Source organism: Humulus lupulus, chromosome 6, assembly GCF_963169125.1.
Source record: "Humulus lupulus chromosome 6, drHumLupu1.1, whole genome shotgun sequence".
Taxonomy (NCBI): domain Eukaryota; kingdom Viridiplantae; phylum Streptophyta; class Magnoliopsida; order Rosales; family Cannabaceae; genus Humulus; species Humulus lupulus.
In genome coordinates, this window is record NC_084798.1 from 187,660,263 (window position 1) to 187,675,226 (window position 14,964).

The window sequence follows — 14,964 nt, forward strand, 5'->3', positions numbered from 1 at the left end:
AATAAGTCTTCCAATTACAACATTGTATGCGAAAGGACAATCAACTACTATAAAAGTAGTGAGTAATGTCCTGTTGGCGCGAGCCCTTCGCCAGAAAAACCATAAATGGTTTGGTTGCATGGCTCTAGGTCCTTCACTGAAAGCTTCATTCTCTTTAATGAAGACTTGTACAAGATATTTACTAAGCTCCCTATGTCAACTAACACCCTTTTGACCATCATGTTGCCTATCTGGATGTCCACGACCAGAGGGTCCGAATGAGGAAATCAGACATGCTGAGTGTCAAGCTCAGAGAAAGTTATTAGATCTTCCTCTGTTCGAGCCTTTTTGGGAGTTCGCTCCTCCACATTCAACATTTCAATGTCCTGGTCATGGCGTAAGGTTCGAATGTATCGCTCCCTTGCCTTCCCACTATCTCCTACAAGGTGTGGGCCGCCACAGATGGTTAGAAACGTACCTGCCACAGGAGCTGACTGTAAAGGTGGCAAACGTTGGCGTACAAGCGCCTGCTCGTTGCCTCCTTGAGCCTCTCGTTGAGAACCTCCCGTGGCTCGTATGTATCTCCTCAGGTGTCCCTGTTTGATAAGGAACTCAATCTCATCTTTCAACTGGTTACACTCATTGGTGTCATGACCATAGTCGTTGTGGAAACGACAAAATTTCGTTGTATCCTTCTTGGAGATATCCTTCCTTCTTGGCACTGGTCACTTGTAAGGGACATTGGAGCTGGTCGCCTGGTACACCTCCGCTCTGCTCTCGACAAGGGTCGTATAGTTGGTGAATCTTAGCTCGTATCTGTTGCCCTTAGGGCGCTTGTTCTCGGACGTCAACGACTTGTTGTTCGCCCTCTTTCCACCATTTTTCCCATTCCCATTCTCGTTGCCTTTGTCGTTGCCATTGGGCTTATCCGACCCATTGGCGGCTTTAGCGGGATCTTCCTTTGGTCCCTTGTCTTTTGAAAGTGACTTCCCTTCATTGGAAATCGCCTCTTCGAGCTTAATGTACCGGTCTGCTCGATCAAGGAATTCCTAGGTACTCTTCACCCCATTCTTTCTCAAACTGTTCCAGAGGGGAGAATGGAGCCTCACTCCAGTAGTAAGGGCCATCATTTTCCCTTCATCACCAACTGTTTTAGCTCCACTTGCTGCTCGCATAAAATGTTGGACATACTCTTTTAAGGACTCTCCCTCCTTCTGGCGTATCTCGACTAGCTAGTTGGCTTCAGTCGGGTGAACACGACCAACATAGAATTTCCCGAAGAATTCCTTGATGAACATTTCCCATGATACTATGCTAGCAGGAGGGAATTTAAAAAACCACTCCTGAGCGGTGTCAGATAGTGTAACGCCCCAACTCCTGGGAACGTTACGGTGTGCCTTGTAAACAGTGCAAAACTCGCTAATCGAGTCATTTGGCCAAATCATGTAACTAAGTATGATTAGCGGTTTAGGGTTTAAACATTTTGGTTAAGATGTAACGTTTCACTAGAACGTTTAACATATACATTGGGATCCCGAAAATATAATTTCAGAGTTTATTACAGAAAATATTTACAACAGGCCGTACTAAGCGGCAAAACGGGGTTCAACCCTAGTTCCACTTTAAACCTCGGCCGTGGAGGACGAGCAGCTGCATATGTACACATCACCATCTAAGCTCTTCAACTCAAGGATGGTCCAGCTTCCTCTTGCCTTTACCTGCACCACGTAGCACCCGTGAGTCGAAGCCCAGCAAGAAAACACAATAAAGCATGATATAATATCAACAACGATCATAATAACCATTCAGGACTATCAGTCCAAGAAAATAGGTGACAATAGCCAAAAGTCACAATAATGAGCATCGCTCCTTCTAGCCATGCGACGATAGGGTCACCAGGGCTCAACTGATAAATGATCCTTTTGTAAGTTTGATTAGGACAGGTGCATGGTGAATGGTCACCAACATAACCTTCCTCCCGACTCTAGAGTCGTGCAATGGACCGCGTCCCTTGGCCATGTGACAACAGTCACCGGGGTCATATACCTTGGCCATAAACATCTGGTCGTAGACCAGGCAAGCACTTAATAGTTCTTCGACCTTAGGGTCGATCTGGCATTAATGCCATAGAGTCATTCAATGCATGATTCTCGACTTAAGCTTGATTAGGACAGGTGCAAGGTGATTAGTCACCAACATAACCTTCCTCACGACTCTAGAGTCGAAACTATGGACAACGTCCCTTAGCCATGTGACAAACGGTCACCGGGGTCAGATACCTTGGCTATAGTCATCTGGTCGTAGACCAGGCAAGCGCTTATAAGTTCTTCGACCTTAGGGTCGGTCCCGCATTAATGCCATAGAGCTATTCAATGCGTGATCATCGACTTTAGAGTCGGTCCCTGACTAGTCAGTGTCGATCACAAGTAAGACATGCCACCAATCACATATTTCATGTTCTATATCCATAAACGAGGCATTTAGCATGCTTACTAAACAGGTATTAGTGCTATTAGGGCCATGCATAAACACAGAGGCTCAAGCTCTGGACAATATCATACTCAGTATATAAAGCATGTCCCAATCACATGTTTCTCATGCATCATATGCAACATATCCAGCAATCCAACATGCACCAACAACAGCCATGCATGTCACATTTAATAGTTAACTAACATGCATCAAGAATAGCCATGCATGTCATACATAATAATCAACTGACATGCATCAAGAACAGCCATGCATGTCTCATATACACAGGGTGCAGTTTTCTTACCTCAGAGCCGAGCTAGAACGATTAAAAGAACGACCTTTGAGAACGATCAACTTTTAAATCCTTTAGCGGTCACCTAGTCATAACCAAATATAAGGTATCATTAATAAACATGATAACTGAGGGTTCCCAAACCAAATCCCAGCCCCCGAGACCTCAAATACTACCCAACCGGGTACTAGGTCCAACCCCGAGGCCTATGGTAAGAATTCCTAAGCTAAAAACCACCTTTAAGCAAATTTGGCCTTGTGGGCCGCGGCCCCCAAAAGCTGTGCCGCGGCACACCCCCAAGCCCCATCTTCCAGACACGCTTGGGCCGCGACACACAAAAGCTGTGCCGCGGCACCCAGCCCAGTTCAGCCTAAAACCAGCACGCGAACTCAGAATTGCCCCTGCGTTTTCCTTTAGAACCAGCCCCTCAAATTAGCCCAAAACTCCTTCCAAACACTCATTTAAACCTCCATACATCATCAACAACTCACCCGCATCAAAACCCAAGTTAAACATCAATTAAACTTCCATAAATCCAAGTTTTCTACAATAGATTTACAACTAAAAACCAAAGCTTAAAAACAGAGCACACCTGAATTCATTGGCTAGAACTCACCTTAAACACAGTTTTGAATCCCCTTTAATGGTTGAAACAAGTCTCCTAGCTGCCACCCTTGATTTCCTAACTCAACACCTCCATTTGAGCTCTCAAAATCCAAAGAAAGGTGAGGGAGAAAGCTTGTACGGGATGGAAGAGAGAAAGAGAAGATATACTCTGTTTTACTCTGCCTTCTACAGCCTTCTAAACCTCATGCATATCCAAGCCAAATGACCTAAATGCCCCTAGGTCTTTTAAAGGCTTCCAAGCACTCCCAAGGGTAAAATCGTCCTTTACAACCCATACCGTTAATCATAATTAATGCTCTCCAATTCCCGCTATTCTCAATATTCCCAAATACCAATAAATCATATCCCATTACCCTTTAATTCCCGGTAATGCTCTAATCATTAAATTCACCCCGAGACTCACCCCGAGCCCCGAACTTAAACCCGTTATGACTAGACCGAACACTTACATCTCATGATCGTCTCATGTCAATAGCTCGAGCCAATCCACCTTATAATGTGGCTATATTAGTTAATCACAATCACGCACCCAAAATATACAATTACGCCCACAGTGGCCAAATTACTAAATTACCCTCATAATTAACATATGAGCCCATATGCATGCATTCACCATCATATAATAATATAATTCACATAAACACGCATATAATCATTAAATACTATAATAAATCAATTATGGCTCTCCCGGCCTCCTAATCAAGGTCTTAAACCTTATTAGGAAATTTGGGGCATTACAGATAGGGTGGCCATAAACATTTCCCTTCATCATCTGACACCTTCTGGATGTCCATCTATATCTCGAACTTATTCACGTGAGATATTGGGTCCCCATATCCATCGAAATTGGGCAGTACTAGCATCTTGAATTTGTTGGGGGGTTTCTGCCATAGCTATTCTTTGTATGAATAGAGTTCCTCTTCTCCGATCATACTCGATGTGGGATGTCCAGATCCCTACCAGCTGCTGGACAACTTGGTTTAATGCATCGATCTAGGCATGCATGATGTCTGTGATTGCTGGAGCGACTGGTGCCAGAGGAGCGTATTCATTGTGCCTTTCACGCCTGTCGTTGAGCACGCCCCTTAGGTCATCATCTCTGCGCCTTTGCTCGCTAGCGCCCAACCGATCAAAGACGTTAGGCTGCCTAGGTTACCCCCCAGCGTTCTTGCTCACAAGCCTATTTTCTCTTGGTGGGGGATTCCTTTCTCCACCTCTTTCTTCTTGGCGTCGACAAACATTCCCTCGGCCAGAATCAATTTCATTATAGTCATGGTCGTCCCTGAAATGTGACCGACTATGGCATGACCGGCTGGTCGCACTGTTCCCTCCTTTAGCTGGCATCTCCCCAGTGTCAGGGGGAGGCTTGCGTTGGTCGGTGGGTCCCCAGGAATTATTATGCCGTGGGGGTACCCTGACCGCAGAGCTTGACTCGGTGTGCCTTCTGTTAGCAGAAGGACGTTGCCCCCTGCTCGGTGGATTTGGTTCCTCATCCGTTGGGCATCTAGGGCTTCGGGGAGGCTGCCCAGCCTTATTCTGCCTTTGACGCTGGGGATTATCTCGACCAACATGAGAAGGTGGCTGCTGCTCAGGATCTTGAAATGGGATATCCTGTTGAGCAACAGGTGGTTGCTTCGGCCTTTGAGGGCTTGCCAACTAGAGCGGAGGACTTGGCTTTAGGGCTTGTTGTGGTGGTACACTTGGTCGCTGATCCGGTTGAGAAGTTGGCGCAGCTTGCCCCCAGGCCAACTGAATGGCTACTTCTAGGGCGGCAGTGGCATCTCTCTGCCGGCGGTCCATGTCCGCCTGCTGCTCATTCAACTCTTGGCATTGACGTTCGATTTCCCTCTACTGCAACGCGAACGTCTCAGCCGTATTCTCTTGATTGGCCCTCAGATTGGCCAACTCCTCTTGCAACACACTCAATGTGGTCCTCAGGGTTTCAGAATCAATTTCCTCCTCTTCAAAATCCAATTGTGGTTCATCTTCAGCCACATTTGGTGGAGGAGGTTGGGTGGATGCAGCGCAAGAAGCTTTCCCTGTCTTCCTGGATGTTTTTCCCATTTGATTTTCTTGACAGTCTATAATTTTTCTCTTAACGAAAGCACCAAAATGTTGACCCTCAAATCGGTCAACGACACGGAGTCAGATAAATGATATGAAATGAGATGAAAACAAGAAGAAAAATCCAATGGAAAAATAAATGACACAAACGCTTTATAGTTGTTCGGCCCCAATTGGATGGTAATGACCTACATCCACTTAGTGTTCTTATTGATGTAGAATCCCAATACTGTGATCAATAAACTAGGGTTCACGAGTTTCACAAGCCTTGGGAGAATTACAACTTCGGTGAATAATCGCACTATCTTTTCTCTCAGAATTCCCAGATCAAAAAAAAAAATCCCTTCCCTAGAGCCCTTTGATTCTTATTTATAGGCTCTAGGAAGTTACACGGGCCAATGGGCCTTAATTACAATCAAGACTTGCGTATATCAAGTAATAAAAAAAATTACAATTAATGCATAATTATAGATTTGCATGAATAAATGAAGTAAATGGAAGTATGCAACCAGGCTGGTCGCATATAAGTATGATGCTTGACAAACCAACAACTTTCTGGTCGATGGCCGAGCAGGATGTATCCACTTAAAGCCGCCATGTGTCTGCCACGTGTAGGTCAATTCTGCCACGTCATCAGAGGTCGTTTTTGGGTAAACAAGTAAAAAAAGATTTATTTAATTATTTTTTGAAATCTTTTTTATATTTTACATTTTTAAATAATTATTTTTTATTTTTAATTATACACGTGGAAGTGACATGACATGATGTGGCAATGCCACATCACTGCCTAAAGTGCCTTATCAATACTTGGTTAGCCACGTAGGATGAAAACTAACAGAAGGGGCACAATAAGATAACAGTAATAGTTTGAGGGGAATTTAAAACAACGTGAAAATTTCAGGGGGCACAATAAGTATTGGTAATTGTAATGCCCCACGTCACGATGACTGCTTCCTAGAATGACGACTGACCCTACAAACCAACACGAGTCTTTCCAACATGCTTTGTCCTCACTCGCACGCTTCCTGGGAAAACTTCCAAGGAGGTCACCCATCTTGAGATTACTCTAGGTCAAGCACGCTTAACTTTGGAGTTCTCAAGTGATGGGCTACCGAAAAGAACATGCATCTTGTTGATATAGGTAATACCCATCAATCTATTTAAGTCATCTTCAACTGTGTAGTCTCATACCTACACAGTCTTAGAATCATCACACTTAACATTCCCCAAGCGATGTGGGATTGCACAGCTTTAACCGGTCTTTCCCCTTACGGATCACGGGATTCTGACTGTCACAGTAATTGTTTAGGAGGCAAAAATCCTATTTATTCTAATTTAATTTCTAGTTTTTAATTATTAAAATATTAATTCAAAGTTTCTATAATAATATTATTATTTTGTTATCTATTTAAATCATAAATCTTATTTTACTTAGTTTAATTTTAAATATATGCTTACCACCCTTAGATGGGATGGTGGGGGTTGGACATTAAGCCTAAGATTGGGACTTCAACATCTAAGTATATATTGTCCCTCACACTTAGTGTTATTTGGTTTCTCGAGTTGGTGGTGCTAACTATTAGTGTTCTCCACATTATTGTGAATATGTTTGACACTCATTCTCTAAAGGTTATACCAAGAATGTACTATCAACACTAGAGATCACGTTCAAACTTACAAAGGCAATTATACAGTCACCAAAAGATTTTCCTTTCGTGGAGGGTGCGCAAGCTAGGTTGGGGATTATTGTAAATAGAAAAGGATCATTCATTGACATGTTTTGGACTATAGTGTACAACTTTAATTGTAACATGTAAGAATTAAAATAAAATAAAATATATATATAAAAATTGATATATGGATATTTTTGTCAATAATTCTAATGCTCATTCTAGAAAAAAAGCCAAACTTCATATTTCCCATTCTAATTTAATTTCTTTGAACCAAATGTAAGTTATTTTTTTAAGCTATGTTTGGTGAGAGGCATGGAAAGTAGGAGGGAGGGATGGATTAGAGAGGATGGAGAAGAAGAATGAAAGAAAAGAAAATGGCTTTCCTTTATTTTGTTTGGTGAGTTGGGAGGAATAGAATATTGCTGGGGTTTTATGCCCTAATTATGATAATCATACTGGGCTTATAGCCCAAATCAGATAAGTGAAGATCAATAAAGATTCTGATAATCATGCTGGGGCTTGCAGCCAATCAGATAAGTAACTATTAAGTCATACTCTGAATAGATGACTAATAAGTCTATCTCTAGGGTTCTGAACCCTAATCAGATGAGTGACTATGGAGTCACAAACTTAGGCAGGTGACTAATAAGTCAACCTCTAAGGATTGGTTCCCCGTATAGATGACTAATAAGTCCATCTCTGGGGATCTGCTCCCTAAGCCATGTGACATGTCGATCACCTTAGCCTTTTGGCTCTGGCTATAAGTAACTAGCCTTTAGACTAGACAAACACTTTTGTTTTCATCGAACTTAAGGTCAGTCAAGCATTTCATGCTTGTGATGATAATGCATATGTCGATTAGATCTAATCTTTTCGGCTTGCGTTAAACACACTAATGTAATTCTTGACTCATAAGCCAATACCATACGACCAGTGCTCAGTACTACTGCCGAACTTGACTAATGAGTCACAACTTCACAGCCAATACTGACACCATTGCCGATTCTGACTAATAAGTCAGTACCATTAACAAGTAAGCAAGATTGCTAAGCATTTAATATGCAATCAATGTCCACATATAGTAGACATGTTGAGTGTGAAATAATAAAAGAAAGACCCTTGAGAACGATCGATCATTTGATCCCTTAGCGGTCACCTAGTCATAACCAAATATGGGATTCCATCAATAAAATGAATAATAAAAGGTTTCCGGACCAAGACCTAGCCTCCGACGTCGAATCCTACTAAACTGGGTAGTAGGAACGATCTCGAGGCCTAAGGTTTGAGTTCCCATGACCAAAATACATTTATGGCCAAATAGGCTCTTAAGAGTCGTGGCCCTACTCCACCATGCTGCGGTCCGCCTCCCAAACAAAGACGACAACCTCCCTGCCTTCAGCACGCGCCACGGCCAGCCTCTCCCCATGTCGCGGCCCCAAGGTCCTTCAGCACCACCCCCTTATTCTTCATCAAGCTCGGGTCGCGGTGCTCTAGAACAGGGTCGTGACCCCATCTGAAACCCAGCCAAACACCCCTGTTTTCCCTCTTCGAACTCATTTCAAAAACCTACTAAAACACTTCCAATTCCACAAAGAAAAGTTCTCAATTATTACCACAACTTATCCATCATATATCCAACAAAACCTAAGCTTTAAACCATTCAAAACCTCTTCAAATTCAGTCCCAAAATATCAATTAAAAACCCAGCTAAAAAGAGCAAAACCAGAGAAAATATGGTTGAGATTCTTACCTTCAACTCATAATTGAACCCTCTTCAATGGTAGAACACAAATCTAGACCCTTAAGGCTTGATTCCCTAGCTTGAATCCTCAATTGGAGCTTCAAAAAGTCAAAGGGAAGGAGATTGAGAAGATGATCGTGGGAGAGGAAAATTAGAGCTCTGTTTTGCTTCTAAGGTTTCTACAACCATCCACTTGATTAACATATATCCCTAAGGTCAAAAGACCAAAATGCCCCCCAGGCCTAACTCACTTCTTAACAGCCCCCAAGGGCAAATTGTCATTTCTCCTCTAATCTCGTTAATCGTAACTAACGTCCTCTAATTCCTGTTATTCTCAAATAGTAATTAAATCATATCCCATTACCCTTTAATTCCCGGTAATGTACTAATCATCAAATTACCCCGAGACTCGCCCCGAGTTCGGAAAATAACTCCGTTATGACCAAACCGCTAACTTGCATTCAAAGATCATCTCATGCCAAATAGCTCGAAAAAATCCACATTATAATGTAGCCTCATCATAAATTTACCAACATGCATAAAAATATACAAATATGCCCTCAACGGGCCAAATTACCAAAATGCTCTTGTAATGAAAAGTGGACCCACATGCATGCAATTATCATCATATAATAATATAATTCACATAATCATGCATATAATCATTTAATGGCATAATAAATCAATTATGGCATTCCCGGTCTTCTAATCCCATCATTAAATCTTATTAGGGATTTTGGGGAATTACAGTGACAGGAGAAAAATGTCTTCAAGAATGGATGAACTTGGGGTTATCGTGGATGATATCTCCAAGTGACAACTTCATTGATATTAATTTACTTACTGCTCTAGGTCTATAAACTTAATGAAACACTCTTTAGCCAAGAATGTGGTTGCTTTATTTCAAGCTATGGATTAGTGGAATATCATGTATCACTTTTATTAATTTACTTGGTTCTGATTTTTTTTTCCTACTATTTCGGCCTTTCCTATTGTTGTCGGACTTTGTTTACTGGTGATATGCATGCTTTGTTTATCTATTATTTACTGGTGATATGCATGCTTTGTTTATCTACTATTGATGTTTGAAGTTGAAGCTAGACGTTGCATATGATAACGTTTAAATGTAACAAAAAACACTCGGGACTGTAAAAATGAAAACATTTCTGCCTAGCTGTATAAACGTAATATTCTCTTAACAAATAATAATTCCTGTAAATTTCCCTTTTACATAAAGCTCATAAGCAAAGTTTGAAGAGAAATAAATTAAAGATTATCCATTATCCAACTTGCAACTTGCAACTTGCAACCTATATCTGGTGAAGGGGTAAGTACTATTCTTTGCCAAGTAACCAAAATTTTCATGGATATATATAAACACATAAATATCAGTATACCACACAACAAACAAGATGATAACTTGGAACATTAGACTTGAAAAAAAAAATTAAACCGATATAAATCTTATCAATATATAAAAGGAAAAATCTTCAATATAAAATAAGAAGATTATATATTATTAGAAAGAGACCCATAATTTCCTTCAAAAACAAAACAGAGACCTATAAATATCATGAACAGAAAAAAATGAAAATAATATAAACAATCATAAGTGATTTAAAAAAATGCCCATAAACAATTAAGGGAGAGAAAGGAGAATATACCTGAGAGGCTATGAGCAAGAGAATCACACCATTTAAGTTGCTCTTGGGATATGTCTTTTGATAACCTGACAAAATTATATATTATATACTTTCTTTAAATAGTTAGAATATGTATTATGGGTAATTCTACTATAGAAGCTTTACTTTAAGTTCTACCGGTGGAGTTCTCAGTGTTTCTTGACCTGTGGACAGTTTTCGGCGCGATTTTTTTTATAACCGTGTATATTGTAGCTATTTAGAGCTTCCTGCAAATTTTCAGAAAATTCCGAATAGTTTACGATACCGAAAACTAAGTTCAAATATGTTGATTTACACGCGTATAAAAAAAATTAGTCACGCATGCAACAACATGTTTGAACCTAGTTTTCGGTACTATAAACTATCCAGAATTTTCTGAAAATTTGCAGGATGCTCGCACTTAAAACTATTCACAGGTCAAAAATATTGAAAATCCACCCGTAGAACTTAAAGTGAATGTCCTGTTGGAGAATTCCCTCTGTTTCCTCTCTCTTCATTCCTTTCCGTCCATGCTCTCCATCCTTACTTCTTTCCACTCTGCCAAACAAATTAGTGGTAAAAAGTTATTTGAATGAAAAGCGTTTAAGAATTTTTATATTTTAAAAAAAAATGAAAAGTCAAAATAATAGTGGCACAGTGACAAGTAAAGTCATTTTTGCAACTTTTTTTAATAGGAGAGAGAAAGCTACGTAAATTTCATCTCTACAGTGACACCTCTCAAGGCTTTTCTGTTAAAATGGCAAAATCTTAGAAAGTCTTAACTTCCCTTCTTTGTCCACATTCAGTAGACTTTTACTGGAAACTCCATTCCATCTCCCCTTCTGTTACTACCAACCATTCGCCGATGTCAGTTGCCACCCATTCCCGCAGTCTCACTTCAGCTCTTTCTCTACTCTGTTTCTTTTCTATTATCTCGGGAGTCATAACAGACGAGCTCCAAATTCTCCTCAAATTCAAATCCGTATTCCGAAACTCCAATTCCCAATTATTCAACTCATGGGAATCCGATAACTCCTTATTCAATTTCACCGGAATTACCTGCAACTCCCACGGTTCGGTTACCGGAATCGTATTATCGAATCAGAAGCTATCTGGGATTCTTCCCTTGGATTCAATATGCCAGCTCAAATCATTGGAGAAGCTCTCTCTGGGGTTCAATTCCTTGTACGGTAAACTAACGGAGGACTTGAGAAACTGCACGAGATTGAAATATTTGGATTTGGGTAACAACGATTTCACTGGACCCGTCCCTGATTTAAGCCCCTTGAGCGATTTACAGTACCTGTATTTGAATAAGAGTGGGTTTTCAGGCACCTTTCCGTGGAAATCGCTTGGAAAATTGAATGGTCTCGTGAACCTTAGTCTTGGGGATAATTCATTCGAACCGACTGCTGAGTTCCCCAACGAGCTGTTGAGCCTCACTAATTTGAGTCATCTTTATCTCTCGAATTGCAGTCTCGAAGGGAAAATACCGAATGGAATTGGAAATCTGGTCGAGCTTAAAAACTTGGAGCTTTCACATAATAATATCACCGGCAAGATTCCGGTGGATATTGGGAAACTCACCAAGCTATGGCAGCTTGAGCTTTACAACAATGGTTTGACTGGACAACTCCCTGTTGGGATGAGAAACCTCTCAAACCTTGAGAAGTTGGACGCTTCGATGAACTATCTTGAAGGCGATTTGTCGGAGTTGAAGTTCTTGAGGAATCTAGTTTCTCTGCATTTATATAAAAACAGTTTATCCGGTGAAATTCCGGCCGAGTTTGGAGAGTTTAAACGCCTTATGAGCTTGTCTTTGTACTCTAATAATCTGACGGGGCCTCTCCCTCAGAAACTGGGGTCATGGGCAGACTTCGATATGATAGAAGTTTCGGAGAATTTCTTGACCGGCCCTATTCCGCCGGACATGTGTAAACGAGGAACGATGAAGAAGATTCTTATGCTGCAGAACAATTTCACAGGTGAAATCCCAGAAAGCTACGCGAATTGTCTGAGTTTAGCTCGTTTCAGAGTCGGCAAAAACTCGCTCACCGGCAAAGTTCCTGCCGGAATATGGGGATTGCCAGCGGTCAACCTAATCGATATCGAGTTCAACCAATTGGAAGGACCGATTACATCTGATATAAAAACCGCAAAGAATCTTACTGAGCTATTAGCTGGGAATAACCGGCTTAACGGAGAATTACCGGAAGAGATTTCGGAAGCGGCCTCGTTGGTTTCGATTGGGCTAAACAACAATCGATTCTCCGGCAATATTCCGGCCACTTTAGGCGAATTGAAGAATCTGGGCAATCTTTATTTACAGAATAATATGTTTTCTGGAACAATACCGGAGTCGTTAGGTTCATGTTTGTCTCTAAACTATCTAAACATAGCAAACAACTCTCTCTCCGGCAAAATTCCTTCCTTTTTTGGCACTTTACAGAATCTGAATTCTCTAAACTTGTCCCACAACCAACTTTCCGGCCAAATTCCGAGGACTCTGGCTTCTTCAAGATTGAGCTTTCTTGACATATCGTACAACCGGCTCACCGGTCGAGTACCGCCGCTTCTCTCGACTGCGGCATATAACGGAAGCTTCGCTGGCAACCCTGGTCTTTGCAGTTCAGAAATCAACTCATCATTCCCGCAATGTCCTCCAAATTCAGGCATGTCCAAGTATGTTCGGACACTCGTAATTTGCTTCGCAGTAGGGTCAGCGATCGTCCTCGTGGCTTTGGCTTGGTACACCTACTTAAGGAAGAGTGAGAAAGATGATCACCAAAACGGAACTTTGAAAGAAGAATCTTGGGATATAAAGTCTTTCCATGTTTTAACATTCACGGAGGAAGACATTCTTGATTCCATCAAGGAAGAGAATCTCATTGGGAAAGGCGGGTCAGGAAAGGTTTACAGAGTTGTTCTCTCTAATGGCGAAAAGCTTGCCGTGAAGCACATTTGGAATGATCTCGATTCGCAATTTGGCCGGGAAAAGGTCCGGAGCACAACTCCTATGCTGAGGAAAAGCAGCTGCAAGTGGAAGGAATTCGACGCCGAGGTTCAGATCCTGAGCTCAATTAGGCATATGAACGTGGTAAAATTGTATTGCAGCATAGCAAGTGAACACTCAAGCTTGCTTGTTTACGAGTATATGCCTAATGGCAGCTTATGGGACCGTCTCCACAGCTGCAGGAAGACAAAACTCGACTGGAAGTCGCGGCATGAGATCGCAGTCGGGGCCGCCAAGGGCCTCGAGTATCTCCACCACGGCTGCGGCCGGCCATTAATTCACCGGGATATCAAGTCCAGTAATATCTTGTTGGATGAGTTTCTAAAGCCTAGAATTGCTGATTTTGGCCTAGCAAAGAATGTGGTTCAGGCTAGTAATGGAGGCCAAAGTTCTACTCATGTCATTGCCGGAACTCATGGCTACATTGCTCCTGGTCAGTCTTGTTATTAGCTTTCCAACTCTTATTGATATATAATTCTCTTTATTTTCTGTTCATTTTAATTTGGAGACCATTCAATGGACTACGTTAGTCGGGAATTAATATTATGTTTTTTGTTGCTACTGCAGAGTACGGATATACCTACAAAGTGAATGAGAAGAGTGATGTTTATAGTTTTGGGGTCGTGTTAATGGAGCTAGTGACTAGAAAGAGGCCAATAGAACCAGAGTTTGGAGAGAACAGAGACATAGTGAGCTGGGTATACAGCAATCTAAAGAGCAGAGAGAGTGTATTAAGTTTAGTTGACTCAGATATTCCAGAAGACCTTAGAGAAGAGGCCATTAAAGTGTTGAAAATTGCAGTTTTAAGCACAGCTAGACTCCCTGAGCTGAGGCCCACGATGAGGAGTGTGGTTCAAATGCTTGAGGAAGCCGAGCCTTGTAAATTGGTGGGAATTATTGCCACCAAAGATGGCGCCAGTAAGAGAATGGACGGTGTAGATGATAAGTTTGATCTAAAGTAGTAATTTAGTGTATTTACTATAAAGTGTTAGATAAAAATACTCGTAGCGACAAGGAATTTAGCATGTTCCACACTGTAATTCTCGTGTAGTGTTCTTTATATTAATCAAGAGAACATTATTATCAAGATTGTAAGTGATATTTGATATTATATTATTTTTGTGGGATATTTGTGGCGAAAATATCTAATTTATTAGGTTTGTAGCACTTAAGTACTTAAGTTTTTTTTTTTTTGCCGTAAAAATATATTCCGTCTATATTTTGTTGCAGTTGTTTATTTTGTTACTAAGTTTACCACGTGATGCTAAATTTACTTATAATCTGGGTACTTTTGCCATAAATATCTCATAAATTAAGTACTTTTTTCGCATATATTTATTAAATTATGTGTTTTTACCACAAATGTTCACTTAATTAATATTTTCACCACAAATGTTTATTTAATTTGGTACTTTCACCAACATGATACAACCACATTTAAT

The 14,964-nt window shown here is 41.0% G+C and overlaps 1 protein-coding gene across 1 annotated transcript; it reads left to right on the forward strand.

The window, feature by feature from the left end:
• The first annotated feature begins 11,272 nt into the window (after positions 1-11,272).
• On the forward strand, positions 11,273-14,664 carry LOC133782837 (receptor-like protein kinase 7). Its single transcript, XM_062222245.1, has 2 exons — positions 11,273-13,955; positions 14,090-14,664. The coding sequence occupies exons 1-2, from the start codon at positions 11,375-11,377 to the stop codon at positions 14,482-14,484; spliced, it is 2,976 nt and encodes a 991-aa protein (XP_062078229.1). The 5' UTR covers positions 11,273-11,374; the 3' UTR covers positions 14,485-14,664.
• Positions 14,665-14,964: the final 300 nt, after the last annotated feature.